The sequence below is a fragment of the Lissotriton helveticus genome, chromosome 7 (genome assembly GCF_964261635.1).
Source record: "Lissotriton helveticus chromosome 7, aLisHel1.1, whole genome shotgun sequence".
NCBI lineage: Eukaryota > Metazoa > Chordata > Amphibia > Caudata > Salamandridae > Lissotriton > Lissotriton helveticus.
The window spans coordinates 386,859,994-386,887,031 of NC_136068.1; the positions used below are offsets into that span (position 1 = coordinate 386,859,994).

The following is a 27,038-nucleotide window of genomic DNA, read 5'->3' on the forward strand; positions in this document are numbered from 1 at the left end:
AGATTAGCTTTCTTAAGTAAGGGTTTGACCAAGGTGTTTTTAAGGGAGTCTGGGTATATCCCAGTTCTGAACATTGTGTTGCAGATTGATAGAATGTCAGGGGCGAGATAGTCCATGATCGGACGAATGACTTTTAGAGGACAGGGATCTAATGCTGAGCCTGATTTAATTGTGGCTGTTATTTCCTTGATTTGTGTTTCTCCAAGGTCTGAGAACTGAGATAGTTCGATATTATTGATCCCGTTGTTAGATGTGGGGGAGCTGGTTACTGTTTTTGTGGAGAATGCTTGATATATATCATTCACCTTTGTGAAAAAGAAATCAGCCAGAGAATCACAAAAGACTTGGGATTGTGGAGGATTCAGGTCCGGTGCGTTTCCCGTTAAGACCTTAGTTATCTCAAAAAGTTTTTTACTCGAGTTTTTAGCAAAATTGATTTGTTCCGTGAAATAGGATTTTTTGGTCTCGATAATAAGGGCTTTGTATTGTCCAAGTGCTTCCTTATAACTGGTCTTGCTTTCAGCGCTGTAGGATCTGCGCCAGTGTCTCTCCCTGTTTCTACAGAATTGCCTCTTAATACGGAGCTCCTCTGTAAACCATGGGGCTGATGGCGTTGCTCTATTTCTAGAGAGTTTTTTAGTTGGGCCAAGGAGTGGGTGGCGGTACCTATCCACTCCTGAAATTGTCGGGTGGCCAAGTTTGGATCAAATGTTGAATCAGGACGGGTTTTTTCAAGTAAGGTCGTTAGCTCAGCGTGATCGATGTCCTTCCAAACTTTGATGGTTTGTGGTTTCAGTACAGAGTGGGGTCTGAGTCTATTTAATGTGACTGATATTTTTATTAAAATGGCAAAGTGGTCGGTCCATGGCATTGGTAAGGTATCTATTAACGCCTTGCATATTAGTAAAGATGCCATCTAACGTGTGACCGGCTATATGGGTGGGGGTGGTTACCAGTTGCCGAAGACTCATGGTGTGCATGTCTGATATCAAGGAACAGCTGATATCAAGGAACAGGTGTCTTTGTCAGATGTATTCTCAAGATGGAAGTTCAAGTCGCCCAATAATGTAAATGAGTCTTCCAGCGATGGAGCTTCTAGTATTGCACCCAGATTTGCTAGAAAGTTGGTGCGAGAGCCTGGTGGTCGGTATAGGAGGATGCCTTTAAAAAGAAACGATGGGGTGAGTTTAAGATCGAAAAGAAGGGCTTCGCAGGAGGTGGAGTGGATGTGAGATATTCTGACCGTTATGTGGTCGCGGGCGATGATGGCTAGTCCTCCTCCCCGCTTCCCCACTCTATCTAGGCGATAGGCGTTATAGGCTGGGGGGGTCGCAACTGCCATGTCCGGATCGGATGCTCCATCCGTCCATGTCGGATCGAGCATCAGCGGAGTAAGGCTGGTGTCAGAAACAGGAGTGATACAGAGGTCTAATGAACCTTGTTTACTTTTTGTACCGCTCAGCTACATCATTTGAAAGTAAAGTCATGAAAGTTCTCACCAGTAGCCGGTTGTAAGCGAAGCTACACACTTGCAAAGCAATGACTTATTTCTGAAAGTGGAAACAACCCTAGTAAAAGGTAGTAGTCTGCCACTCCTCCACCCCCTGAGCGCGTGAAGGGAGCAAGAAATAAAAAGTACGGCAGAGGGAGAGAAATGGGTGAAAGAGAAAAACTCTGAGGGGAAAATAAAGAAGGAAGAGCATGAAGAGGACACTAAAGAGAGACAGGCGAGAGACTGAAATATAGGGGTGTGATAGAGAGGGATTAAATACATAAGAGAAGGGCGACAGTTGTAAATGAAATAAAGACGCGTGAAAAAGAATGAGCAGGTGACAGCGATAGGTGATATACACATAGACAGGTGACAAAGACAGCCAAAAATCAGAGAGAGGGGAAAACTGGCGATATGGGATGACAGTATGAAAGTTGTGATATACACAGAGGCAGATGCCGAAGAGAGAGAGGAAGAGAGGAGAGACAAGTGTTAGAGAGGTGTGATAAAGAGACGGGTTATAAAGACCGCTGGAAAGGTGGGGTGGAAGACATGCGAAAAGTACAGATGAAAGAAGGGAGACAAATGAGAGTGTGTGGCGATAAAGTGACAGACAGGTTATGTCGTTTATAGTGCAAGAGAAAGAAAGAGAAACTGGTGATAAGAAAACAGATAAAGGTTAGAAAAATACAGCTTGGGGAGAGGCAGGAAGGAGGAAAGGTGAGAGGTATGGACCTGATATTAAGACTGGTGCGAAAGAGACAGCCAAGGGGTTATAAGAGAGGTGGAAGACAGGTGAAAAAGTGACAGAACAGGTAAGAAAGTCAGTTGAGACTCCTAGAGATACAGATCTGCAAAATGCCATCAAATATTTTCACCCAACCACATCCAAGTGGCAGGGAATTCTACTAGAGCTGAGTGGTGCCCACCGGAACAGGTTTTTTCAAATATTGTTTTTAAATCCAGACAAACTATCATCTGCTCAGTAACTGATAAATGACAAACTGAGGCAGGCTGCGCATGCAACATTTATTCACAGCTATGCTGAACATCTTCACCTTTAGAGACAAAACCATTGATGAGGTTTCTTTAATCAAACATGTGTTGAACAATATGCCGTGATATTGATATGATATTTTGCTCCTGCTCTCAGGAAAACTAAGAGACCCATTTCATGTTGGACAGGATATTGTTCTCCAGATTCCAGCTTTACTGGGTGCAGAAATGCAAACGGTAAAAAAATGTGTTTCTGTTGAATGTGCAGACACAAGGCTCGAATCGGGAAACGTGTGAAAGAACAAGTGTTACTTACCTGTAAACAGGTGGTTCTCCAGTATTGGTGTCTTTCATAGATTCACATGCTTGAATATTCCCGTCGTCGAAGTGGGAGTCCCACGGTAAATAAAATAGCAATAATGCTAAAGATATATATATATATATATGAAAATATAATACATAATAAAGGAGAGGAAAACAACTGAAAACCTCTAAAACAATTCCTACATAGGAATGCATGGTAAAGAGAAAAACTATTTGTAACACATTAGTGTCATTATGTTAGTCCAAATTACACCCAATCAGGCGCTAGCACCCTCTAGAACCTTCTCCTCAGAAGCTCAAGCCCTCAGATTTTCGTAGCACCAAAGTGACAGAGTGATGAGGAGAAGAGAGCCTCTGAAGGGAGGAGGGTGGGTCGCATGTGAATCTATGAAAGACACCAATACTGGAGAACCACCTGTTTACAGGTAAGTAACAATTGTTCTTCTCCAGTATTAGGGGTGTCTTTCATAGATTCACATGCTTGAACAGAATAGAAAGCAGTAACCTCCGGGAGCTGAGATTGCTAAGCACAATGGCAAGCAAGACAGTAATAATAATAATACAGTCATGTAAAACATCATAGCAATCACAGCAAAAGAGCAAGGAGGGGGGAACAGAGGCTCACCTTAATGGAAAAGATGGCGAAGCACTGCCTGTCCCACAGCGGTATCCGCTTCATTGATGGCATCCAAACAGTAATGCTTGGTGAAGGTGTGCCTGCTGGACCATGTAGCTGCACGGCAGATCTGATGAAGAGGCACACCAGCAAACAAGGCGGTGGATGAAGACATCGCCCTCGTAGAATGAGCCCTCACTGAAGACTGCAATGGTTTGCCAGCTTGTAAATGACAGAAGGTAATGGCTGAAGAAAACCAACGGGCAATTGTTGGTTTGGAAACGGGATGCCCCTTACGCAGTGGTCCGTAAGCAATGAACAGTTGATCGGACTTGCGGAAGGAGGCAGTTCTGGCAATGTAGAATTTGAGGCATCGTTTGATGTCCAAAGAATGTAAACGCTGTTCCGCCGGAGAGCTAGGGTCTGGAAAGAAAGTGCATAGGAACACAGGCTCATTTAGATGAAAATCCGTAGGCACTTTAGGTAGGAAAGAGGGGTTGGTGCGAAGTGCCACTCCGTTAGGTTTGAACTGTAGATAAGGCGGCTTGACAGTAAAAGCGTGAAGGTCGCTCACGCGACAAGAAGAAGTCAAAGCTAAAAGAAGCGCAACTTTCCAGGTGAGGAATTTGATATCCGCCTTATGGATAGGCTCAAATGGTGACTTCATAAGTTGAGATAAGACAACATTGAGGTGCCAAGATGGAGGAGGGTGCCGAACAGGTGGGAACTTGCGGAAGAGCCCTTTGAAGAATTGCCTTATGATTCTGGATGAACAGAGGGAAGAAGAACCATCATGTCGAAAACGAGAAATTGCAGCTAGAAAAACTCTCAGGGTAGCATGTGAAAGTCCTGACTGAGCGAGACTTAAGAAGAGCGGAAGCTGCTGCTCCGGAGTGGAATGGATGGGGTGGACATTCGCTGCCACGCACCAATGACAAAATCTCTTCCACTTGAGTTTGTAAGTTTTGATGGTAGACGGAGCCCGAGCCTGAGCAAGGATGTCTCTGCACTCCTGAGATATGTTCAAGTTTGCGAATTCAAGGTGCTCAGGTTCCATGCTGACAACTGTAGCGTGGAGGGGTCTGGATGGCACACTTGACCCCTGTCCATCATTAGGAGGTCTGGACGAGGACGCAGAGGAATGGGCTCGCACTGGGACAGCAGAAGCAGTTCCGAAAACCATGACTGTCTTGGCCAACGAGGTTCGATCAATATGATGTGGCAGGGCTGTCTCCGCATCTTCCACAGCACTCGCGGTACTAGCGGAATCGGCGGAAAAGCGTAAGCGAATAGATCGCACCAATCGATCAAAAGGGCATTCCCGCACGACCCGGGGTGGGGATGCCAACTTGCGTAAGGCGGGCATTTCCGATTCTCCGGTGTTGCAAAGAGGTCTAGAGCTGGGTAACCCCATCGGTGGAACACAAGATCCAGAGTCGGCTGGTGCAGTTCCCATTCGTGCGTTGAGGAAGTGGACCTGCTCAGAGAGTCTGCCAGGATGTTGGACACGCCCGGCAGATGGACAGCCGTCAAGGTGATCTGATGTCGGAGAGCCCAATCCCAGATCGACTGGGCCAAGCGAGACAGATGTGGAGACTTGGTTCCTCCCTGTTTGTTCACGTAGTGCATGCTGGTGGTGTTGTCCGTTTGGATAAGCACTGACTCCCCGTGAACTACAGGTAGGAATGATTTGAGCGCAAGGAAGATCGCCATCAATTCTAGCCTGTTGATATGCCACTTGCGTTGGGGCGGAGCCACTTGCCTTTGATGGATAGGCCTTGGAGATGAGCACCCCACCCCTCGAGAGAGGCGTCCGTCGTGAGCGTGAGATCTGGTGCGTGAACGAGGAACGACGTTCCCGTCTCCAAATTGGTTGGCTGCGCCCACCAAAGCAAGCTTTTTCTCATGCAGGCCGTGACCGCGACTAGGTCGTTGAAAGACCCGGAGACCTGACGCCACTGTAAGTCCAGTTCCTCCTGAATGGGACGGGTTCGCAATCTGCAATTTGGGATCAGTGCGATACAAGATGATGCCATTCCCAAAAATTACTTTAACGTCCGAACAGAAACTGACTGTTTTCTTCGAATGAGGGAGACCAGACGAAGGATCTTCTGTAGCCGGTCCTGTGAGACGAACGCTTTTGAAAGTTTTGTGTCTAGGATCGCTCCCAAGAAGTTTCTCGTTTGCAGAGGCGCAAACTGTGACTTTGACGTTGATGGTCAACCCCAGGGATTGAAACACCTGCTGGCAAAGAAGAGTGTCCTGACATAGTTGATGGTGGGATTGAGACTTGAGGAGGCAATCGTCCAAATATGGAAAGATTTGAATACCCTGGAGACGCAGGTGAGCCACCACGGGGGCCAGTACTTTCGTCAACACACGAGGAGCTGACCGCAGCCCGAAGGGCAGGACCTTGAACTGATAGTGCATGTGTCCCACTTTGAAACGCAGGTACTGGCGGTGTTGGTGGATAATTGGGAAATGAAAGTATGCGTCTTGCAGGTCTATGGAGGTCATGAAATCCTCGCTGGATAGAAGACGCAGGATTTCCAGTAATGTCAGCATGCGGAAAGATTGGCACTTTAGGAACTGGTTGAGAGCCCTCAAATCCAGAATGGGTCGCCAATCTCCGGTCTTCTTGACTATGAGGAAGAATCGAGAGTTAAACCCTTCTCCCCTCTGATGTTTCAGGACCACTTCGACTGCTCCTTTTAAAACAAGAAGACGGACTTGATGGTAAAGCTCCTCGAGGTGTGGAGGAGGTGGGCCAAAAGGTGGGGTACGAGGAGGAATCTCGACTAATTCCAGGGTATGACCCCGCCGTACAATGTCCAAAACACAGCGGTCCGAGGTGATGGAGGACCATTGAGAATGAAACAGAGATTCGACCTCCAACACTTTGGATATTGCAAAAGTCATTGGCGCTTAGGAGTGGAGCCACGATAGGAGGACTTTCCCCTATAGGGTCTGGAGGGCTGCTGACGAGTCTGCTGATTGGAAGTGTAACGCTGGTTTCCCTAATTGTAGGAGCGGTATTGTTGCCCTCCTCGAAAATTGGAAGAAGTGCCGCGTCCGCGAGCACCTCGAAAAGACTGCTTCCGGAATTGCAACGTGCCCAAAGACTTTGCCGTGTCAGTGTCTTTCTTAATTGACTCCATGACATCATCGATGTGAGAACCGAATAGCGATTCACCATCATGCGGCGTATCCAGTATTTTGGATTGGACTTCCTGCCGGAAAGAGGTGGATTTTAACCAACCCTGGCGTCGGAGGGCAGCTGCACTTGCAAGCAGACGGAAAACTGTATTCGCAATATCGACTGCACAGTCGATCATTTCTTCCGAAGCTCTCTGTCCATCATGAAGGATCTGCTGAGCGTCCGCCCTGGAAGCTTCCGGTATAAGATCTATTAATGCAGATATGCCTGACCACATCTGCCAGTCATAACGTCCTAAAATGGCTAAGGCATTGGCCGCACGGACAGAAGGAGAAGCCATGGTTGAAAACTTGCGGCCAATAGCGTCTAGGCGTCGACCCTCTCTATCTGGAGGTGCGGTGATTTGAGACGCTGGGTTCCGGGCTCGACGCTATGCAGCTTGAGTGACTACTGAGTCCGGCTTAGGGTGAGAAATCAAGCATGCCGGAGAACCAGTTGGGGCCTTGTATTTTTTCTCAAGGCGCGGTATTTGAGCAGGTAACGAGTTTGGAGCTTGCATAAGTTTAATTCCCTCTTTCCAAACAAAATCTATGATTGGGATCGTGTGGACCTGCTTATAAGGTCTATCCTTAAAATCGTAGAGGAAACAGTCCTCCTCACGTTGCGATCTAGGCAACTTGAAACGCTGAGCCGCTTTGTCCATTAGTAGATGAAAACTGGCGATATCTACAGGAGGTGATTCACCAGAGTTTTCTGGCTGAGGAGAGGGCGTCTGTGCTCTATAATCTTCCCACTCTGCCATATCCTGGTCGCCTGCATCTTCGTCCGAATTGTCAGGGACCTCTCCGTCTTCACGTTCTGGGACCGCCTCATCATCTGCATCGTGCGGATAAACAGTAGTATGGATCCTGATAGACGTCTGAACCTGAGACGAAGTTGTAGGTGGCAACGTTGGCGGAAGAGACGGTGGTGGCAGTGCAACAGCAGCAGGAGATCGTACGGGAGTACCTTGTGGCGTTGCTGGAAAGCGACGGTTATAATCGTCCAACATATGTTGGAGATTTGAGATTAATGTCAACGGTATCGTAGCCATAGGCACTGGGACCAATTGTTCCTCAGGTTGAGACTCTTGGTCTCCACCATCTTCGTCAGTGTCTGAGTCCTGACATTTAATAATCAAGTCAGAGGGGCTATGGGCTGCCCCAAACGTGTCACCTTCATTCTCCGAGTCACTCTCCTGCTCGGAGGTAGTGGTGAACATTGGAGAAGGTGGTTGCGGCTCTGGAGCCGGGATCTGTTGGCACGGAGCCTTACTGCGTCGATGGGTGGAATCAGCAGAGGATCCTGAAGTCTTCAAAGGCACCAAAGGCAATGAGGAAAATGAAACTGGTGCCACCGTCGACGGTGCCGTCGACGGAACTGATTTTGCTGTCGACGAGGATGATTTTGAAGAACTCATCGTCGATGGAGCCGTCGTCGGGGTCGTCGACGGGCGATCATCGTAGACGGAGTCGTCGACGGAGCTGTCGTCGGCGGTGTAGTCGTCGACGGCACGGGCGTCGACGGTGCAGTCGTCAACGCAGGCTGAACCTCCGTAGACGGAGTCCTCGTCGACGGGGCTTTGGTCGACGGAGTCTTGGTCGACGAGACCTTGGTCGACGGAGTCGATGACGACGAAGATTTTTTGGAGACTTTCGTCGACGAGGATTCTTTCTTCTTCGTCGACGAGGTGATGGGAATCGTCGACGGCACAGGCTTGGAAGGCAGAGAAACTCTCGTCGACGTGTATGCCGTCGACGAGACCGTCGTAGACGAAGTGAAAGCGGACGCCGTCGTCAGGTTCGTCGTCGAGGATGCAGTCAGCGTGGTTCTCGTCGTCGGGACGTTCTTAGACGGTCCCGTCGACGACGGAACTCAGAGGCGTGGAAACACTCAGAGAGGCAGAAGAAGACGCCTGAGAGCCAGGTCTCGTGGGCGTAGTGGTAGTAGGAGTGGTAGGAGACACCACAGAAGCCAGAGGCAGAGCCAGCTACCTCTTCTTGAGGAAAGGAGATGGAAAGTCCTGAACACTACTGTGAGAAGTTGGCCTGATGTGCAGTGTTCACTATTCTAGTGATCACTATATATCAGTCCAAACAACCCTTATTGATGATTGGTTGTAAGTCAACCTTATAGACCAGCTATCCTAGTAGCATGGATACGAGCGGTCTAAGGCTAAGACTCTAGAGGGCGTGTTAAGCCAGCTGTTTTACCATCACATTACCCCTTGAACACCCAGTGAAAGGACACCACACAAGTGTTATGAAAATAAACAGTGTATTTATTAGAATCACAACAACCCTGTACTCTTTATGAGGACAGGGTGCTAGGCACACAACAAAACTCTTACGAAAATACTTAAGTTAGCACGTTATACACAAATGCCCGAGGGGCACGAAAAACCATATACTTAAAAAGTGGAATGCGAAATTACTAGCAGGTAAGTACAGTACTAATAGGCTTTGGAATCGTTAGGACTTAACTAGGGAATCGTTAGATTACTTCTAGGAGACCTAGGGGACTCGGGTGCAGAGTGTGCACTCTCACGCGGGATGCGGGACAAAGTCTATGGAGGCTAGTAAAGGCAAAGTTAGTGTTCACGGGCGAACCCGACCTGGTAGGAAGAAAACGACAGTGGATCCTGACCCTAGGATAGTGAGGCTATGCTGGGACACCGAAGTGCCGAAGTTACCTAGCCCAGGGGCTGCAGCTGCATAGGTCTGAAAAGACGTCGGGGATCTCGTTGCCGGACCAGGAGCCTGGAAGAAGGAAGTTGCTGGCAGGCGACCAGTGGAGGAAAGTTCGATGGATCCAAGCCTGGATCAAGGAAGAAGAAAACCTGAAAGCAGAGGGGACCAAGTTCTTGAATCACTAGCCAGTGATTAAGTGGGCACCAGGATGGCACCGGGCGAAGTCACCGCAGTCAGGTGAGTGGGCGCTGCTGGGCTCTGCAGTCTCTCGGACCAGGAGGCGTTGTCGGCGACCAGGATGGAGGTGCGAGCTGTCCCACGAAGGTTCTTGCTGTCGACGTCGCTGGACCCAGGATTGGGCAACAAGTCTTGGCAAATGCAAGGCCCACGCGGTGGACCTAAAATGGCGTCTTGGGTGGACCAGGAGGGTCCAGGGTACTTCTCCGAAGGAGGGAAGCAAGGGCCAGTCTGGAGCAACCAGACCAGCAGCAGAAATGTCGTCGGGCGTCGTCGGGAAGGCCACAAGCCAGCGGGCTAGTAGCCAAACAACGCGGTGAGCAGCCAAAAGCAGAAGGGCCCCACGCAGATCGTGGAGATGCTGGGGGGCTGCACTTCGGTGCTGGAGCTGCTCAGGGTCGGGGCTTCTCGGACCCCAAAGCACTCACCAGGAATTCACTCGGCGGGCTTGCTGGAAAGAAGTCGTGCAGTCTTGCAGATGGCCGGTCCCTCGAGGTCTCGTCGCACCCACGGTTCTCAGCTGGGCTGTAGAGGTGGGTAGAGGTCAGAGGTGCCAGGGAAGCCGGTTCTCGTCGAGCTGGGCAGTCGGATTCCGGAGGAAGGACTTGCAGCAGACCGCAGTGTTCTTAGATGGTGCCTGCGGATGCAGGGTGACTACTCCTTAGTCACAAGGGAGAAATCTTAGGAAGAAGTCTTGAGTTCCTTTCGCAGAAAGTAGTTTCAGGATTCAAAGATGATCTGATTTGGAAGGGGGCCAGTCTCTACCTTTATCCTGTAAAAAGGGGCTGGCACGCGACTAAGTCCTGCCCTAGGGGTGGGACTAGGAGGGGGGTGGTTACACCCACTTCCTTGGCGGGCTTTTCCCCAGCACAGGGTCTGGAGTGACCCTGGAACTGGTTTCAGCCGGCCTATGCACAGTGAGCACCGGGGTGCCACTTGCAGTCACCTTCCTCTAAAGCCCTGCCTACCTACAATACACAAAACCCTGTCTGGGACGGTGCTGGCACCGCCCCTGGCAGGAAACCCTTTGTCCTTATCTCCTGCTCTGGGAGGACTCCCAGCAGCAGGAGGGCAGACTTGTGTCTCGGTGGCAGCATCCATTTTGTGGATGCTAAGGCTCTGTCTGACTTTTAACCGGGTTATAGGTTACATGCATGTCGTGTCCCTCTAGAAGGGTGGAATGCTAACCCCGTCGCCAGAATTGGCGAGGGGTTAGTATTCCAATTCGTATGACACCTTACTCGACATGTTTTGATAAAGCGATACCAGAGTTGGCATATAACCGCGAGGATTATAATGCACTTAAGAGTATATGGTATGCGATATCATGGAAACGGCTAAGGGATGGATCCCGAAAGCCGCAGACAGGCTCAGCTCATGCCAGAGCACCATCTCACACGATTCCAAGCACTCTGCCTTCAGGATTGTTAAGGCCTGCCATAGGAGTGACTGATAGGAGATCTGTGTGTCCATTTTAGGGTTAGATATAGGTATACTATATCTAAAGCAAAGGGTGAGTACACCACCGTGCCCCAGCTGTCGTGCAGCCAGTTGTGTCAGTTTAGTTAGTCAGCCCAGGGGTGGCATAATACATGCTTCAGCCCCTGGGAGACTTCTGGGTACACCTCAGCCCTGGGTACAGGGACTTGGAGAGGGCCCAGTGCCAATTCAGTACCTGAGTACAATTTGGATAGAGAGAACAGCTAGGCTGTGGGTCTGATTAGCAGGCCCACAGCCAGGGAAAGTCGTAAACCAGTGCAGCAAAAAGCAAAAATCTGGGTGATCATAGGATTGCAGACCCTACTCTCCTACATGACCCCCCCCCAAACTTTGGGACAATAAACTAACCTTGACCAGGTGAGTCTTCTTGCTCTAAGTGGAAATACCTGGAGAGCCCATCAGCATTGCTGTGATCAGTCCCAGGTCTATGCTCCACTGTAAAATCCATCCCCTGTAGGGAAATGGACCACCTAAGCAGTTTGGGGTTTTCACCCTTCATCTGATTTAGCCACAAGAGGGGCTTATGGTCTGTCTGAATGGTGAAGTGAGTGCCAAACAAGTAGGCCCTCAGCTTCTTCAGGGCCCAGACCACAGCAAAGGCCTCCCTCTCAATAGCTGACCAATTTTTCTCTCTGGGTGTCAACCTCCTACTAATGAAAGCAATAGGCTGATCATTACCATCAAAATTCAGTTGAGACAGAACAGCCCCCACACCCAACTCAGAAGCATCTGTTTGGACAATGAATGGCTTGGAGTAATCTGGACTCTTTAGGATAGGTGCTGTGCACATGGCCTGCTTTAGGTCATTGAATGCTTTCTGACAGCTTGCTGTCCACTGAACTTTCTTTGGCATCTTCTTGCTTGTCAGGTCATTAAGGGGGGTCACTATGGACCCATAATTTCTGACAAACTTCCTATAGTAGCCAGTCAGGCCCAAGAAAGCTCGAACCTGAGTCTGGGTGATTGGAGGAGTCCAGTCCTTGATGGCCTGTATCTTACTCTCCAGTGGCTGAACCTGGCCTCCACCTACAAGGTGGCCCAGGTATACAACCTGTGTCTGCCCTATCTGGCACTTTGTGGCCTTGATAGTGAGGCCTGCCTTTTGCAGAGCCTCTAACACTTTCCTCAGGTGGACCAGGTGATCCTCCCAGGTGGAGCTAAAGACAGCAATATCGTCCAGATATGCTGCACAGAAGTCATCCAGCCCAGTGAGGACTTGATTCACCAACCTTTGGAAGGTGGCAGGTGCATTTTTCAGTCCAAAGGGCATTACCACAAATTGATAATGCCCTCCAGGGGTAGAAAATGCTGTCTTGGGTTTGGCTTCCTCAGCTAACCTGATTTGCCAATACCCAGCTGTCAAATCAAATGTGCTTAAGAAGTTGGCAGAAGCCAATCTATCTATAAGCTCATCTGCTCTTGGTATTGGGTGGGCATCAGTCTTAGTGACTGCATTGAGGCCTCTGTAGTCTACGCAAAACCTCATCTCTCTCTTACCACCCTGGGTGTGAGGCTTTGGCACTAGAACTACTGGGCTAGCCCAAGGGCTATCTGAGGGCTCAATGACTCCCAGTTCCAACATTTTCTGCACTTCAGTTTTGATGCAGTCCCTAACATGATCAGGCTGTCTGTAGATTTTACTCTTGACAGGCAGACTGTCTCCAGTGTCAACATCATGGGTACACCAATCAGTTTGGCTGGGTGTCAGAGAGAACATATGTCTGAAGGATTGCAGAACTTGCCTGCAATCCTGTTGCTGATGTTCAGTGAGGCTGCCACAAAAGACAACACCATCAACTGACCCATCATCAGGATTCTGAGTGAGCAGGTCTGGGAGAGGGTCACTCTCTTCCTCCTGTCCCTCATCTGTGGCCATGAGCAAGCTCATGTCCTTCCTGTCAACATATGCCTTGAGCCTGTTAACATGGAGCACTCTGAGAGGGCTCCTGGGAGTTCCAAGGTCCACCAAGTAGGTAACCTCTCCCTTTTGCTCAATGATGGTGTGGGGCCCAGACCATTTGTCTTTCAGAGCTGCTGGGGCCACTGGCTCCAGCACCCACACCTTCTGTCCTGGCTGGTATACAGTCAGTACAGCCTTTTGGTCATGCCAAGCTTTTTGAAGTTCTTGGCTGGCCTCCAGGTTTTTAGATGCCTTCTCCATATACTCAGCCATCCTGGAGCGGAGACCAAGTACATAGTCCACTATGTTGGTTGCAGGCTTTTTGAGAGGTCTCTCCCATCCTTCCTTCACCAAACACAGGGGTCCTCTTACAGGATGCCCATACAGAAGCTCAAAAGGGCTGTAGCCAACCCCCTTCTGTGGGACCTCTCTGTAAGCAAACAAGAGGCAGGGGATCAGGACATCCCATCTTCTCCTAAGAGGTTCAGGTAGTCCATGAATCATCCCTTTCAGGGTCCTGTTGAATCTCTCAACAAGCCCATTGCATTGTGGATGATAGGGTGTGGTAAACTTGTAGTTCACACCACACTCTTTCCACATGGCAGTCAGATATCCTGACATGAAGTTTGTACCTCTGTCAGAAACGACCTCCTTAGGGAAACCCACTCTGGAGAACACTCCAACTAGGGCTCTTGCCACTACAGGGGCTGTAGTGGTCCTAAGGGGAATAGCTTCAGGATACCTGGTGGCATGGTCCACCACCACCAGTATAAACTTGTGTCCTGATGCTGTCTGGGGTTCCATTGGACCAACAATGTCAATCCCCACTCTTTCAAAGGGAACTCCCACCACAGGTAGTGGTATGAGGGGGGCCTTTGTTGTGCCACCTGACTTACCACTGGCTTGGCAAGTGACACATGAGCGACAAAACTCCTTGGTATTCTCATTCATATGGGGCCAGTGAAAGTGTGAGACAAGCCTGTCCCAAGTCTTTGTCTGACCTAAGTGACCTGCAAGGGGAATCTCATGGGCCAAGGTGAGAAGGAAACCTCTCAGAGACAAGGGGATGACCAGCCTCCTGGTTGCACCAGGCTTGGGGTCTCTTGACTCAGAGTACAGGAGTCCATCTTCCCAGTATACCCTGTGGGCACCTGTGGCATTCCCTGCAGCCTCAGCAGCAGCCTGCTGTCTGAGGGGTTCAAGGGAAGGGCAGCTCAACTGTTCCTTCCCCAGGTCTGCTCTGGAGGGTCCCCCTGAGCCCAGAAACTCAACTTGATCAAGTTCAAGCTCTTTAGGCTCAGTTTCCCTCAGCTCTTCCAGATCAGCCTCCTCAGAGACTTGATCCTCAACCTGGGGCAAGGGGGAAGGCAAAGCCTTACCCTTACTGCTCTTCTTCTTGGAAGGTGTCTGGTCCATCATCTCAGGATCCAGCACCTGTTCAGTGGGGCATTTTCTGGCCTGTGACCTAGTCACAGCAAGCACATGTGCTGGCAAGCCTAACATTTCCATGTGAGTCCTCTGCTCCACTTCTGACCACTGTGATGACTCCAAATCATTGCCCAACAAACAATCAACTGGGAGGTCTGAACTGACTACAACTTTCTTTTGTCCCTTCACTCCACCCCAGGAGAAAGCCACAATTGCCACACTATGACTAGTAGTGACATTGCTGGCATTGGTCACCAGGAAATCAGTACCTGGCATGATCTGTCCAGGGTCCACAAAGTTAGGTGTCACCATGGTGACACTGGCACAAGTGTCCCTATAGGCCTGAGCCATTTTGCCATTAATCAAAGGTGTCTGCCTGTATTTGCCCAAAGTATTGGGACTTATCTCAGGGGACATATCCATATCCCCTGTACAGACAAGGACAGCCTGAGTGAGTGTGCCAACTAAGTTGTCAGACCCCTCAGTACCCAAGGTTAACCCAACTAATGCCTTGGGAGGTACACTACCACTACTGACTGTACTAGGGGGTGCAGTTGCTTTAGGAGCTGTAGTGGCAGGAGTTTGTCCTCCTCTTTTGGTGCACTCACTAAACCAGTGAGATTTACTTTTGCAGTACTGGCACCACCTTTTTGACTGGCCTTCTTGAGTCTTCTTCTTCTGGGAAGCCTGACCCCCACCCTCTTTGGTTTGTTGGGGACCTGGTGAAGACTTCTGGTCATTTTGCTCATTCTTAACATTACCCTTCTGGTCTGCTTTCTTCTGACCACCCTGGTTCTGGTTCTGGTTCTGCTTGATCCTTGTCCTGACCCATTTGTCTGCCTTCTTTCCCAATTCTTGGGGAGAGGTCAGATCTGAATCAACAAGGTGCTGGTGCAGCAACTGGTTCTGACAATTGTTCAAAATGTGTTCTCTCATCATTAGATTATACAATCCTGTGTAATCTGTAACCTTGCTACCCAGCAACCAGCCCTCCAAAGCCTTAGTGGCACAATCCACAAAGTCAGACCAGTCCTGAGACTGAGTTTTCTGGGTGTCTCTGAACAGCAACCTGTACTGCTCAGTGGTTAAACCAAACCCATCAACCAGTGTATTCTTCAGGACCTGGTAATTGTTAGCATCCTCCACTCTTGTAGTGAGGAGCTTATCTCTACCTTTACCATCAAAGGAGAGCCACAGTATAGCTGCCCACTGACTCTGGGGAATGCACAGCACAGTGCAGGCCCTCTCCAGAGCAGCCATCCATTTCTGGATATCATCCCCTTGCTTAAAGGGGGGCACTATTTTTGTCAGGTGTTTAGTGTCTAAACCCTTCTCTCTATCTCTTGGGAGATTGCTGCCACCAGTGGGAGCTAGCCCACTCATCTGCTGCTCTCTAGCAAAGGCAAGCTTCTCTTTGGCCAGGGCAAGTTCTTCCCTTTCAATCCTCAGTTCAGCTTGTCTCATTCTAGCTTCATGCTCTCTTCTCTGAGGGGAAGTAAATCTCCTCTGTGGAGGATTCCTTCTCCCCTGAGAAGAGGCATTAGAGTGCAGAGATCTATTGGAGTCCCTAGAAAGAGATCTATCTCTCCTAACTCCAAGGTTAGGCCCACTTCGGGTTAGTACTGGGGGTCCCCCAGATCCTAGCCCAAGTAAGTCTAAGTTGGCCCTGGTTAGCCTTCTGACTACCTCAAGACCTTTGTCTACCTCATCCCCAGAGAGTTCCTCTTGATCCTCCTCCTCAACTGCAGTAGCAATGTTGGGGAGATCTGGATCCCCAGAGGTTCCCTCTAAGGCTGGCATGTTCTCATGTAACTGAGAAAGCTTTCTGGCATCATATGTCTCTAAGAGACCTATCAGAAAGGGAATGGTGGGGTTAGACCCCTGCTTCAGTTTTCTGGAGACACAGATCTGTCTCATCTCCTGGAAACTGAGAGCTGCATATCTTGAAGTGACCTGTGGAGGGTCAACACTGACCAGGGGAGTCTCAGTAGAATCTCCCTGGGTAGACATGCTTTTCTAGTGAGGTGTAAGTGGTGCACTTACCTACACTATATGTTTGCCTACTGATCCCTTGCTAGAGTTGTAGTTTAGGGTGTGCTAAGCCCTAGGAGCTACAACAGCTGGTTCAGTAGAACTCAGAGTATTCTAAGCTAAGTTATATGTACCTTTAGTACTTATGTGATCTTTCACAAGATATTCTTAGGGCATGTGTGGTAAAACAACAGCAAGCTCAAATCCCAACCGCTGCTCACCAATGTGAGAAGTTGGCCTGATGTGCAGTGTTCACTATTCTAGTGATCACTATATATCAGTCCAAACAACCCTTATTGATGATTGGTTGTAAGTCAACCGTATAGACCAGCTATCCTAGTAGCATGGATACGAGCGGTCTAAGGCTAAGACTCTAGAGGGCGTGTTAAGCCAGCTGTTTTACCATCACATTACCCCTTGAACACCCAGTGAAAGGACACCACACAAGTGTTATGAAAATAAACAGTGTATTTATTAGAATCACAACAACCCTGTACTCTTTATGAGGACAGGGTGCTAGGCACACAACAAAACTCTTACGAAAATACTTAAGTTAGCACGTTATACACAAATGCCCGAGGGGCACGAAAAACCATATACTTAAAAAGTGGAATGCGAAATTACTAGCAGGTAAGTACAGTACTAATAGGCTTTGGAATCGTTAGGACTTAACTAGGGAATCGTTAGATTACTTCTAGGAGACCTAGGGGACTCGGGTGCTGAGTGTGCACTCTCACGCGGGATGCGGGACAAAGTCTATGGAGGCTAGTAAAGGCAAAGTTAGTGTTCACGGGCGAACCCGACCTGGTAGGAAGAAAACGACAGTGGATCCTGACCCTAGGATAGTGAGGCTATGCTGGGACACCGAAGTGCCGAAGTTACCTAGCCCAGGGGCTGCAGCTGCATAGGTCTGAAAAGACGTCGGGGATCTCGTTGCCGGACCAGGAGCCTGGAAGAAGGAAGTTGCTGGCAGGCGACCAGTGGAGGAAAGTTCGATGGATCCAAGCCTGGATCAAGGAAGAAGAAAACCTGAAAGCAGAGGGGACCAAGTTCTTGAATCACTAGCCAGTGATTAAGTGGGCACCAGGATGGCACCGGGCGAAGTCACCGCAGTCAGGTGAGTGGGCGCTGCTGGGCTCTGCAGTCTCTCGGACCAGGAGGCGTTGTCGGCGACCAGGATGGAGGTGCGAGCTGTCCCACGAAGGTTCTTGCTGTCGACGTCGCTGGACCCAGGATTGGGCAACAAGTCTTGGCAAATGCAAGGCCCACGCGGTGGACCTAAAATGGCGTCTTGGGTGGACCAGGAGGGTCCAGGGTACTTCTCCGATGGAGGGAAGCAAGGGCCAGTCTGGAGCAACCAGACCAGCAGCAGAAATGTCGTCGGGCGTCGTCGGGAAGGCCACAAGCCAGCGGGCTAGTAGCCAAACAACGCGGTGAGCAGCCAAAAGCAGAAGGGCCCCACGCAGATCGTGGAGATGCTGGGGGGCTGCACTTCGGTGCTGGAGCTGCTCAGGGTCGGGGCTTCTCGGACCCCAAAGCACTCACCAGGAATTCACTCGGCGGGCTTGCTGGAAAGAAGTCGTGCAGTCTTGCAGATGGCCGGTCCCTCGAGGTCTCGTCGCACCCACGGTTCTCAGCTGGGCTGTAGAGGTGGGTAGAGGTCAGAGGTGCCAGGGAAGCCGGTTCTCGTCGAGCTGGGCAGTCGGATTCCGGAGGAAGGACTTGCAGCAGACCGCAGTGTTCTTAGATGGTGCCTGCGGATGCAGGGTGACTACTCCTTAGTCACAAGGGAGAAATCTTAGGAAGAAGTCTTGAGTTCCTTTCGCAGAAAGTAGTTTCAGGATTCAAAGATGATCTGATTTGGAAGGGGGCCAGTCTCTACCTTTATCCTGTAAAAAGGGGCTGGCACGCGACTAAGTCCTGCCCTAGGGGTGGGACTAGGAGGGGGGTGGTTACACCCACTTCCTTGGCGGGCTTTTCCCCAGCACAGGGTCTGGAGTGACCCTGGAACTGGTTTCAGCCGGCCTATGCACAGTGAGCACCGGGGTGCCACTTGCAGTCACCTTCCTCTAAAGCCCTGCCTACCTACAATACACAAAACCCTGTCTGGGACGGTGCTGGCACCGCCCCTGGCAGGAAACCCTTTGTCCTTATCTCCTGCTCTGGGAGGACTCCCAGCAGCAGGAGGGCAGACTTGTGTCTCGGTGGCAGCATCCATTTTGTGGATGCTAAGGCTCTGTCTGACTTTTAACCGGGTTATAGGTTACATGCATGTCGTGTCCCTCTAGAAGGGTGGAATGCTAACCCCGTCGCCAGAATTGGCGAGGGGTTAGTATTCCAATTCGTATGACACCTTACTCGACATGTTTTGATAAAGCGATACCAGAGTTGGCATATAACCGCGAGGATTATAATGCACTTAAGAGTATATGGTATGCGATATCATGGAAACGGCTAAGGGATGGATCCCGAAAGCCGCAGACAGGCTCAGCTCATGCCAGAGCACCATCTCACACGATTCCAAGCACTCTGCCTTCAGGATTGTTAAGGCCTGCCATAGGAGTGACTGATAGGAGATCTGTGTGTCCATTTTAGGGTTAGATATAGGTATACTATATCTAAAGCAAAGGGTGAGTACACCACCGTGCCCCAGCTGTCGTGCAGCCAGTTGTGTCAGTTTAGTTAGTCAGCCCAGGGGTGGCATAATACATGCTTCAGCCCCTGGGAGACTTCTGGGTACACCTCAGCCCTGGGTACAGGGACTTGGAGAGGGCCCAGTGCCAATTCAGTACCTGAGTACAATTTGGATAGAGAGAACAGCTAGGCTGTGGGTCTGATTAGCAGGCCCACAGCCAGGGAAAGTCGTAAACCAGTGCAGCAAAAAGCAAAAATCTGGGTGATCATAGGATTGCAGACCCTACTCTCCTACAACTACCACACTTAGAGGCAGAAGAAGGAACAGATTGTAAACTTTCTGCATCTGACAGGGCAGAATCTCTGTCCTTTAGACGTTGAAGCCAAAGGAGAAGACGGCCTTCTCTGTCCTTAAGAGTCTTAGTTGAAAAAGTTCTACAGAACTTGCAGCTGCCAGCCTCATGATCTGGGTATAAACAATAAATACACTTCTGGTGGGGGTCCTTTTCAAAAAGGCGCAGCTTCCCACAAGAAGAGCAAGGTCTGAACAAAGACTTCTTACTTGACATGTTGAGAAAAGTCTGGAACTAGACGTTTTGAGGTGAAAACTGAGCAGAGCTCAGGGAGACTCCCTTCACACGACGTGCGGTAGAAAATCTGAGGGCTTGAGCTTCTGAGGAGAAGGTTATAGAGGGTGCTAGCGCCTGATTGGCTGTAATTTGGACTAACATAATGACACTAATGTGTTACAAATAGTTTTTCTCTTTACCATGCATTCCTATGTAGGAATTGTTTTAGAGGTTTTCAGTTGTTTTTCCTCTCTTTTATTATGTATTATATTTTCATATATATATATATATATATATATCTTTAGCATTATTGCTATTTTATTAACCGTGGGACTCCCACTTCGACGACGGGGAATATTCAAGCATGTGAATCTATGAAAGACATTCCCTAATACTGGAGAACTGAACTTGGTAATTCCATATTCAGCATGATTTCCCAGAATTTTGGGCCCAATAACTCGTGACTCCTTGTAATTGGGGAAGACAGTGACTGAAGTCATTCACTTCAGCCCAGTATCCCTTCATGTCCTTAAAAAGCATTCCTCTTATCTGAGTCTGCAGGCCTGGCAAACGACATCACTCTCCCAAAAATGCAGGAGTCAGACCCTATAAACACGAAACCAAAACCGAAAGCGTGCTTCTGCACGTACTGTAATGCAAGGATGGTGCCCTAAAGCTGTTCCCATGGGCCCTGAAGCACCAGGGCCCATGAGAACAGTCCTGCAGCGAGAAATAGGATTGGCTGAAGGCTTTCAAGCCACTCCTAGGTTCTCCACACAAGTCTTGGGCAACCGTTGGAGAGTTAAGCCACAAAATTATTGGCTCTCACCCAAAGTCAGCAGAATTACGGACAAATGGCCTTCCGTTAAAGAGATTCTCACGGACAACGGACAGAAGGCGAAAATGATGGACTGTCCATGAAATTTACAGATGGTTGGTCACCCTCCAACTGAGACAGACGGGACAGCAGATGAAGAATGATGACTGACCGTGCGCCAGAAAGCAAATTTTATTATGTATAATTGGCAGCATAAGCAACTAGGATAGTAACCTCATTGCAGGCATTTACTTGTTTGCAGCGAGCGGCATTCGATAATGCGCCTGGCAGCAAATAGCCGCAACGACTCAGAAGACTATAGCCCCACTGCGGCAACGCCAGGCTGACCCAGAGGGCGGCTGGTGTGCTCTGGGTTCCCGCTGCGCTTTCATAACTGCCGCCAGTAGGCAAAATGTATTATTTTCAAGACCTGACGCCAACGGCGTGACACTCCTATTAAAGTGTGTGTCTGACAACTCCTGTCCAGACCACACTGTCTCTGTAGTAGACATTGGACAAAGTGTCTCCAGACGTCTTTGTAACTGTAATGCCTTGGGTGAATAAAATGATCAGTTACATTGTACACGCAGCTACCCCCAAGCCAGCCGGCGGGGGCAGTGTGCATCGAGACCTTGCGCTGCCACTCCAGCTTAAATCCATTCAGGAATGGTGCATTACCAGCGCTCCCGCTTTGACAGTAGAGGAGGCGCTATAATGCGCAACTTTGCATTTCAGTGCGTTGATGCAGACCACCACACTGAAACGAGTAGTCTAATGCTGATGTGTGGTACTTTGCAGGGCTGACAAACTGTGGTGGTGAGCCTGAGTGCTCACTGAGTGTGGGACATGGTCTAATCGCTCACTTAGGTGGGTGTGCCATGAACCTGTAAGAGCCCACTGGGGAAAGTGTGTGTGTGTGTGTGGGAGGGGGTGGTAAGAACTCACCCGGGTGGAGCCGGGACCTTTTAAGAGCTCAGTGGAGGGTGAGCCTTCAAGAGTGCAGTAGGAGCAGGATCCTGCAAAAGAGCAGCAATGAGCGGGGAGTCAGTGAAAGAGCTTTGCGAGGAGGAGTTCTATGACAGATGGAATCTGCAGGAGTCAAGAATGGGAGGGAGTCTGCAGAAACTCGGTGATGGGCATGGGGAGAGCCTGTGAGAGCTCAGTGTAGCAGGGGAGCCTTTGGAAATTCCGGAGAATGTGGGTGTGCTCAGTAGATGACGTGATGCTTACAATAACTTTCTAGGTTTCAGCAGGTGGTCAACTCCAATGTTGGCCTATAGCAAGCCAGTGGGCTGAGGACTTGAATTACAAATAATAAAATCTGCATTCATAGCATGTATATAGGTAACATTGTATAGACGCACAACTATTTTCACTCCATGCCACAACACAAGTGATTAAAATGTTTGTTACACTGGTCTCTACGCCGTATTCTTAAAACACACCAAGCAAGTTATTTATAATTTCCAGAACACTACTTTTGGCTTTCTTCTGTATGTTTCCTACTTGATATTTTACAGTAGCAAATAAAATTAAAGAAATATTTCAATGTGAAAACATACCAAATACTATAAATGTGCCACTGTTTTGCATTCTACGGAGCTTTTTGTACATGCCATTTAAAATCTCAGAACATGTGACGTGCTACAAAGAATGAGGGAGCACGTCAGTGAAGGACACTACTCTGATTATCCCCAACTCTACAGCCACACAGTGGGAACACAGTGCTCATATAATCCGGCCCGACCAGGGAAGAGGGACGGGAAAAAGATAGCTACTAAGTAGATAATAAGTTTCTTACCAATGATCGCAACCTTTTGCTACTACTTCCATACACTGTTTGTTAGCAGAATACCAAACATACAAGCACACACAGAAAAATTGACAGATCAAGTCACCATCAAAAATTACCTCTGATCTGTAAACGAGCTGCCAAGACCCATCATCGCCTTGTTTGAAAAATTCCAAAAAAGGATCCGATTTCCCTAGAAAATCCTAGGAAAAAGAAAAAGCAATGAACGGAAGGCATCACATATGCAGTTAAAGCACCATTACGTTTATTTCTGCAAAACCATGAATGAAAAGAAGCAAAGTAAAAAGCCTGGATTGTTCATATTTACTAAATAGGAAGGAAAAAACAATAATTGCAAGGGCCTGAACTAGAAGCCCAACCAAGAGGCAATCCAAGAAGCATGTGTTAATGTTCTCCTCAAAAGCACATGGTCCTTTGAACTCTTGGTGAGAATAGCTTAGCGGGTACTTCTGGTCACCAGACTGGATCCAGCTGCAGCAGACTGCGAGTGGACCATGAGTGGGCTCACGTAGGTCCCTGCTGTTGCTGCAGAGAGTGAGTGCACCTGAGGGAACTTATGATGGACCCAGCACTGCTGGGGAGTTAGATCCATTTCAGATGGCAAGTGTCTTAGGGAGAATTCAAAGAATGTACCCTGGCACAAACTGTTGAAGGTTTTCATTTGAGGGAAATTCGGAACACTGAGCAGTGTCAGGACGGGGAAGAAAGGGGGGAACGGTGGTTCTTGGAAATTTGAGAGGGGCTGGGGTATCAGTCCCTCCACTGAGCTTCCTTGATGGTCCTAGTATCCTACTGCCTGGCGCCAACTGCCCTGTTAAATTCTACCAACTCCTTTCATTTCAAATTTTAAGAGAAAACTATTTACGCAACATTTTGCAGCATCAGCAGTTACTTAGAGAAAATACACTTTGGATGGTGTTTACACAGCCACGAGGCAAGCCTCATGGGGATTTTATAGGCTAGGCTGTTTCAAAGACAAGTTGAAGAAAATGCTCCTATTGTACTAAACTACTAAAAGGTTCAAGAAATGAAGCATGCTGCTTGAAAAAGATATCTATATCGAGCTATATCTGGGATTCTGTAATTCATGTATATTCGTCTGTCTCTAATTTCTTTATAATTGGCAGCTTGTGACGCATCCAGTTGCCGATTATAAATAAAGAACATAGGAACTCGACTATTACACATTATGCAGTCCAGTTCTGATGTCAATGCCTGCTACCAGAGCCAGCAGCTAAGGCGAAGCCATTTAGGTCAGGTCAAGGAGCTTAATTAAAGCAGCTATTTAAAGCAACAAAAAAGGAAGGTTTTTCTTTCTTCTGCTCCATGTTTTATAATGACAAGCTGAGAGAACATGTTTATTTTTTGCACTCCTTAGATTGTTAGAGAAAAGCCAGAATATTTCTGCATGTTTCTATACATTCTGAGCAACAACAGCTTTAAAAAAATAAATAAAAAAACATGTATTGAACTATTTCTATAGTTAACAGGTTTTTTGTAATTAATTCTGCACCACAGGTTTTATCTTTATTAGTCATGTTTCCAAACATGCTCGCTCTTTCATACGAAAGAGCTACACACCAAGATTTTAAGTGGTTTGTGGAAAAGGAGATGGTGCGACCATGTATTATATGGGATAATGTACCTGATCAGGATAATGCAAGTCACCACAGAAGCCTTGTTCCTCTACATGCCTATGGAACTCCTCGGATATAGATATATATATTTTTGTTACCGTTTCCTTACGTCTTGCATCCATAAGGTAAAGTCGCACTCAGGGTTTTAAGAAAAATAAATATTTATTTGACGGACACGTTTCAACCTCACGGTCTTTGTCAAAGTCACCCCGTGACCCGGTAGTGGCTGTATTTAAGTGCATTCAAAATTAATGTGTAGATATAGAACTCCAACATGCATGTTGGAGTCTGACTGAATGATAACAGACTCTCCTCACATTTTCAACATATCAAAGGCACATTGGCATTAACACAGGAGTGCAATATAGTGATACAAATACATGTGATTAAAATAAAATGTGAAACAACAACATTAATGCATATTGTATGTCAAGCGCGGGGATTTTCTTGGTTAAGTACACACCAAGCAGTGTGAGCCGGCATCGCGCTGTCAGCCCAGGCATGCTGTGGTAAGCACTAGCGCTGCTCCCTGCTATTGTCCCAAAAACGCCCTGCCACTGCGTGTAAGGGATAACAAAAGCACTGTGGCTGCTTGAAATTTGTTGCAGACATCAGCAGTACATGTCATATACGACAGGGAAGACTGGCTATACATTAGAAAGGCAAGTGCCCGAAAACAACAAACGCATCTAGCGTTCTTCTGTAACCCAGTTGTCTGCCAAGTGGCAGTGCTAACTGGTGATATGTACAATGCCACACATACACATTTCCACTTTCTTCCATTAATGCCGCCGAACCCTGCAGTGTGAGGGTGGACTCACAAATACTGAACTTTCACTCCAAAAAGGATGCGGGCACTCACAGGATCCATTATTCTTATTTCATTGCTTTTGGCAAGCTTACGAGTTTCAGCTACCGCCTTTCTCAGAGCTTGCTTGTTGCTTGATAAGAAAACAAGTTATTTACCTGTAACTACAATCATTCCCCGTCGTCGAGGCGGAGTCCCTCGGTAAATACAAAAGTAGTGCCAAGAGTAAATAATAGTAGTAGGCTCAAAGCAAGGGCGGATTGGCACAGCGGGCAATCGGGCATCGGTCGAAGGGCCTGTGTCTCAGTGCCCTCTGTGGGCCGATTTTTCCCCCCTTTCCCAGTCCACAGAGAGCACAGACAGGGAGAAGAAAGCTGCTTCGCTGTGCCGCCGGCCGTTCAGCGATGATCAGCTGTGGCCTCTCATTGACTCCCTGCCCTGCCAAGCAATCATGCTGATAGTGGGCTGGGGAGGGGCGATTGTGTGCCAGAATCGGCTTCCCAGGGTGCCAGGTGTTACTCGGGCCTATGAGCCATTTTCACCTCGGCACCCCTGGGGCCCACACAACCCAGACAGAGTGCTTGCATTTGTTCTCACCCACAGCCCTTCTCGTTCAGGGCATAATGAGCGCGGAAGAATGGGTCTCACTATGGGGGCCAGTGTGATGTGGGGAACTCGCACCATCTTCACCTTAGCCTCCCTCATCCCCATGGAAGGCCCAGAAGCTATGACTTTGCTTTAGCCCCTCTCCTGTCACGCCATTGCCCTGAGGCACTGAAGAGCTGGGGAGGGCTGAGTAATTTACAACTAGCTGGGGCCTCGCTGTTTTCAGGTGCTCCTGCGCTGGAGGGCTGGGGAATAATGTTTTAATAGAAAGGGCCCTCGCTGCTTTTGGGTGCTTCTACGCTGGAGCGCTGGGAATAATTGTTTAATAGTAAGGGGCCTTGTTGTTTTTCAGGTGCTCCTGCACTGGAGGGCTGGGGAATAATTTTTTTATGTAAAGGGGCCTCACTCTTTTTGGGTGCTCCTGCGCTGGAGCGCTGGGAATAATTGTTTAATAGAAAGGGGCCTCACTGTTTTCGGGTGCTCCTGCGCTGGAGCGCTGGGAATAATTGTTTAATAGAAATGAGCCTCGCTGTTTTCAGGTGCTCCTGCGCTGGGGAATAATTTTTTAAGAGAAAGGAGCCTCGCTGTTTTCAGGTGCTCCTGTGCTGGAAGGCTGGGGAATCATTTTTTAAGAGAAAGGAGCCTCGCTGTTTTCAGGTGCTCCTGTGCTGGAGGGCTGGGGAATCATTTTTTTAAGAGAAAGGAGCCTCGCTGCTTTCAGGTGCTCCTGTGCTGGAGGGCTGGGGAATCCAGACATGCCAATCCTCCCGATTCAGGCATGAGACTACCGATTTCAAGGCTAGTCTCCCGCCTCCCGATTCCTGCAAGCAAAACCCCGATTGGTTTCAGCTGACAGGGCTTGATATTTATTGGGTAACATGCAGGGGCTCTAGAAGAGGTGAAAAACCAACAAAGCGTAATTAGCAAGGGAATTGTCTTTTAAAGACCTGTGAAGTATAGGGGGGGGGGCGGCTGTGTGTATGTCTGGGAAGTTGTTTCAGCCCGGACTGCCACACAGGGGGCTGGGAGGGCGGGGGTGCATGCAATGCCAGCAACCTGCCAGGCCAGTGCACAACCCTTGCATCACCCTCTCTCTGTCTGCCATTGCGCTCCATGCTTCTGAAAGGTAAGGAAAAAAATGTGCATTTGCGTTTCAAATGTCCGATCCTGCAGCAGCACACTTCTAAAGCCAATACATGTCAGTAACCCGATTCAAGGCCCCAGTCTCCCGATTTTTTTTAATTAAATCTCTCACTTTGCTCTTCTGAAATGTTGGCATGTATGGGAATCATTTTTTAAGAGAAAGGAGCCTCGCTGTTTTCAGGTGCTCCTGCGCTGGAGGGCTAGGGAATTATTTTTTAAGAGAAAGGGGTCTAGCTGTTTTCAGGTGCTCCTGCGCTGGAGGGCTGGGGAATCATTTTGTAATAGAAAGGGGCCTCGCTGTTTTCAGGTGCTCAACTTGTAGGACATTGTCACCTTGGCCCTGTATCCGTCCCAAGAACAATATCCTCTCACTTACATTTCTTGTGTGTTTCATGAAAGGGCACGCCCGCGAATGTGGGCCACGCCCCGCAAATGTGTGCCATGCCCCGCAAATGTGTGCCACGCCCCGCAAATGTGGGCCACTTTTTTCGTCAGTGCCAGGGCTAAATTGTGATCCCAATCCGACCCTGGCTCAAAGAGAAAGCCTAAGGCCTAAGTCTTAGTCAGACCCCCCAGGATATTGCAGCATGCATTAGCAAAT

At 48.7% G+C, this 27,038-nt stretch overlaps 1 protein-coding gene across 8 annotated transcripts in view; it reads right to left on the reverse strand.

The window, feature by feature from the left end:
* LOC144768502 (copine-1-like) overlaps nucleotides 1-27,038 on the reverse strand; it is an 854,409-nt gene that overhangs the window by 360,003 nt on the left and 467,368 nt on the right. For all 8 annotated transcript variants that reach the window (XM_078652218.1, XM_078652221.1, XM_078652215.1 and 5 more), the window contains one exon: nucleotides 22,342-22,425. In XM_078652218.1, the coding sequence (XP_078508344.1) occupies nucleotides 22,342-22,425 (84 nt within the window). The remainder of the gene's footprint in view (nucleotides 1-22,341; nucleotides 22,426-27,038) is intronic.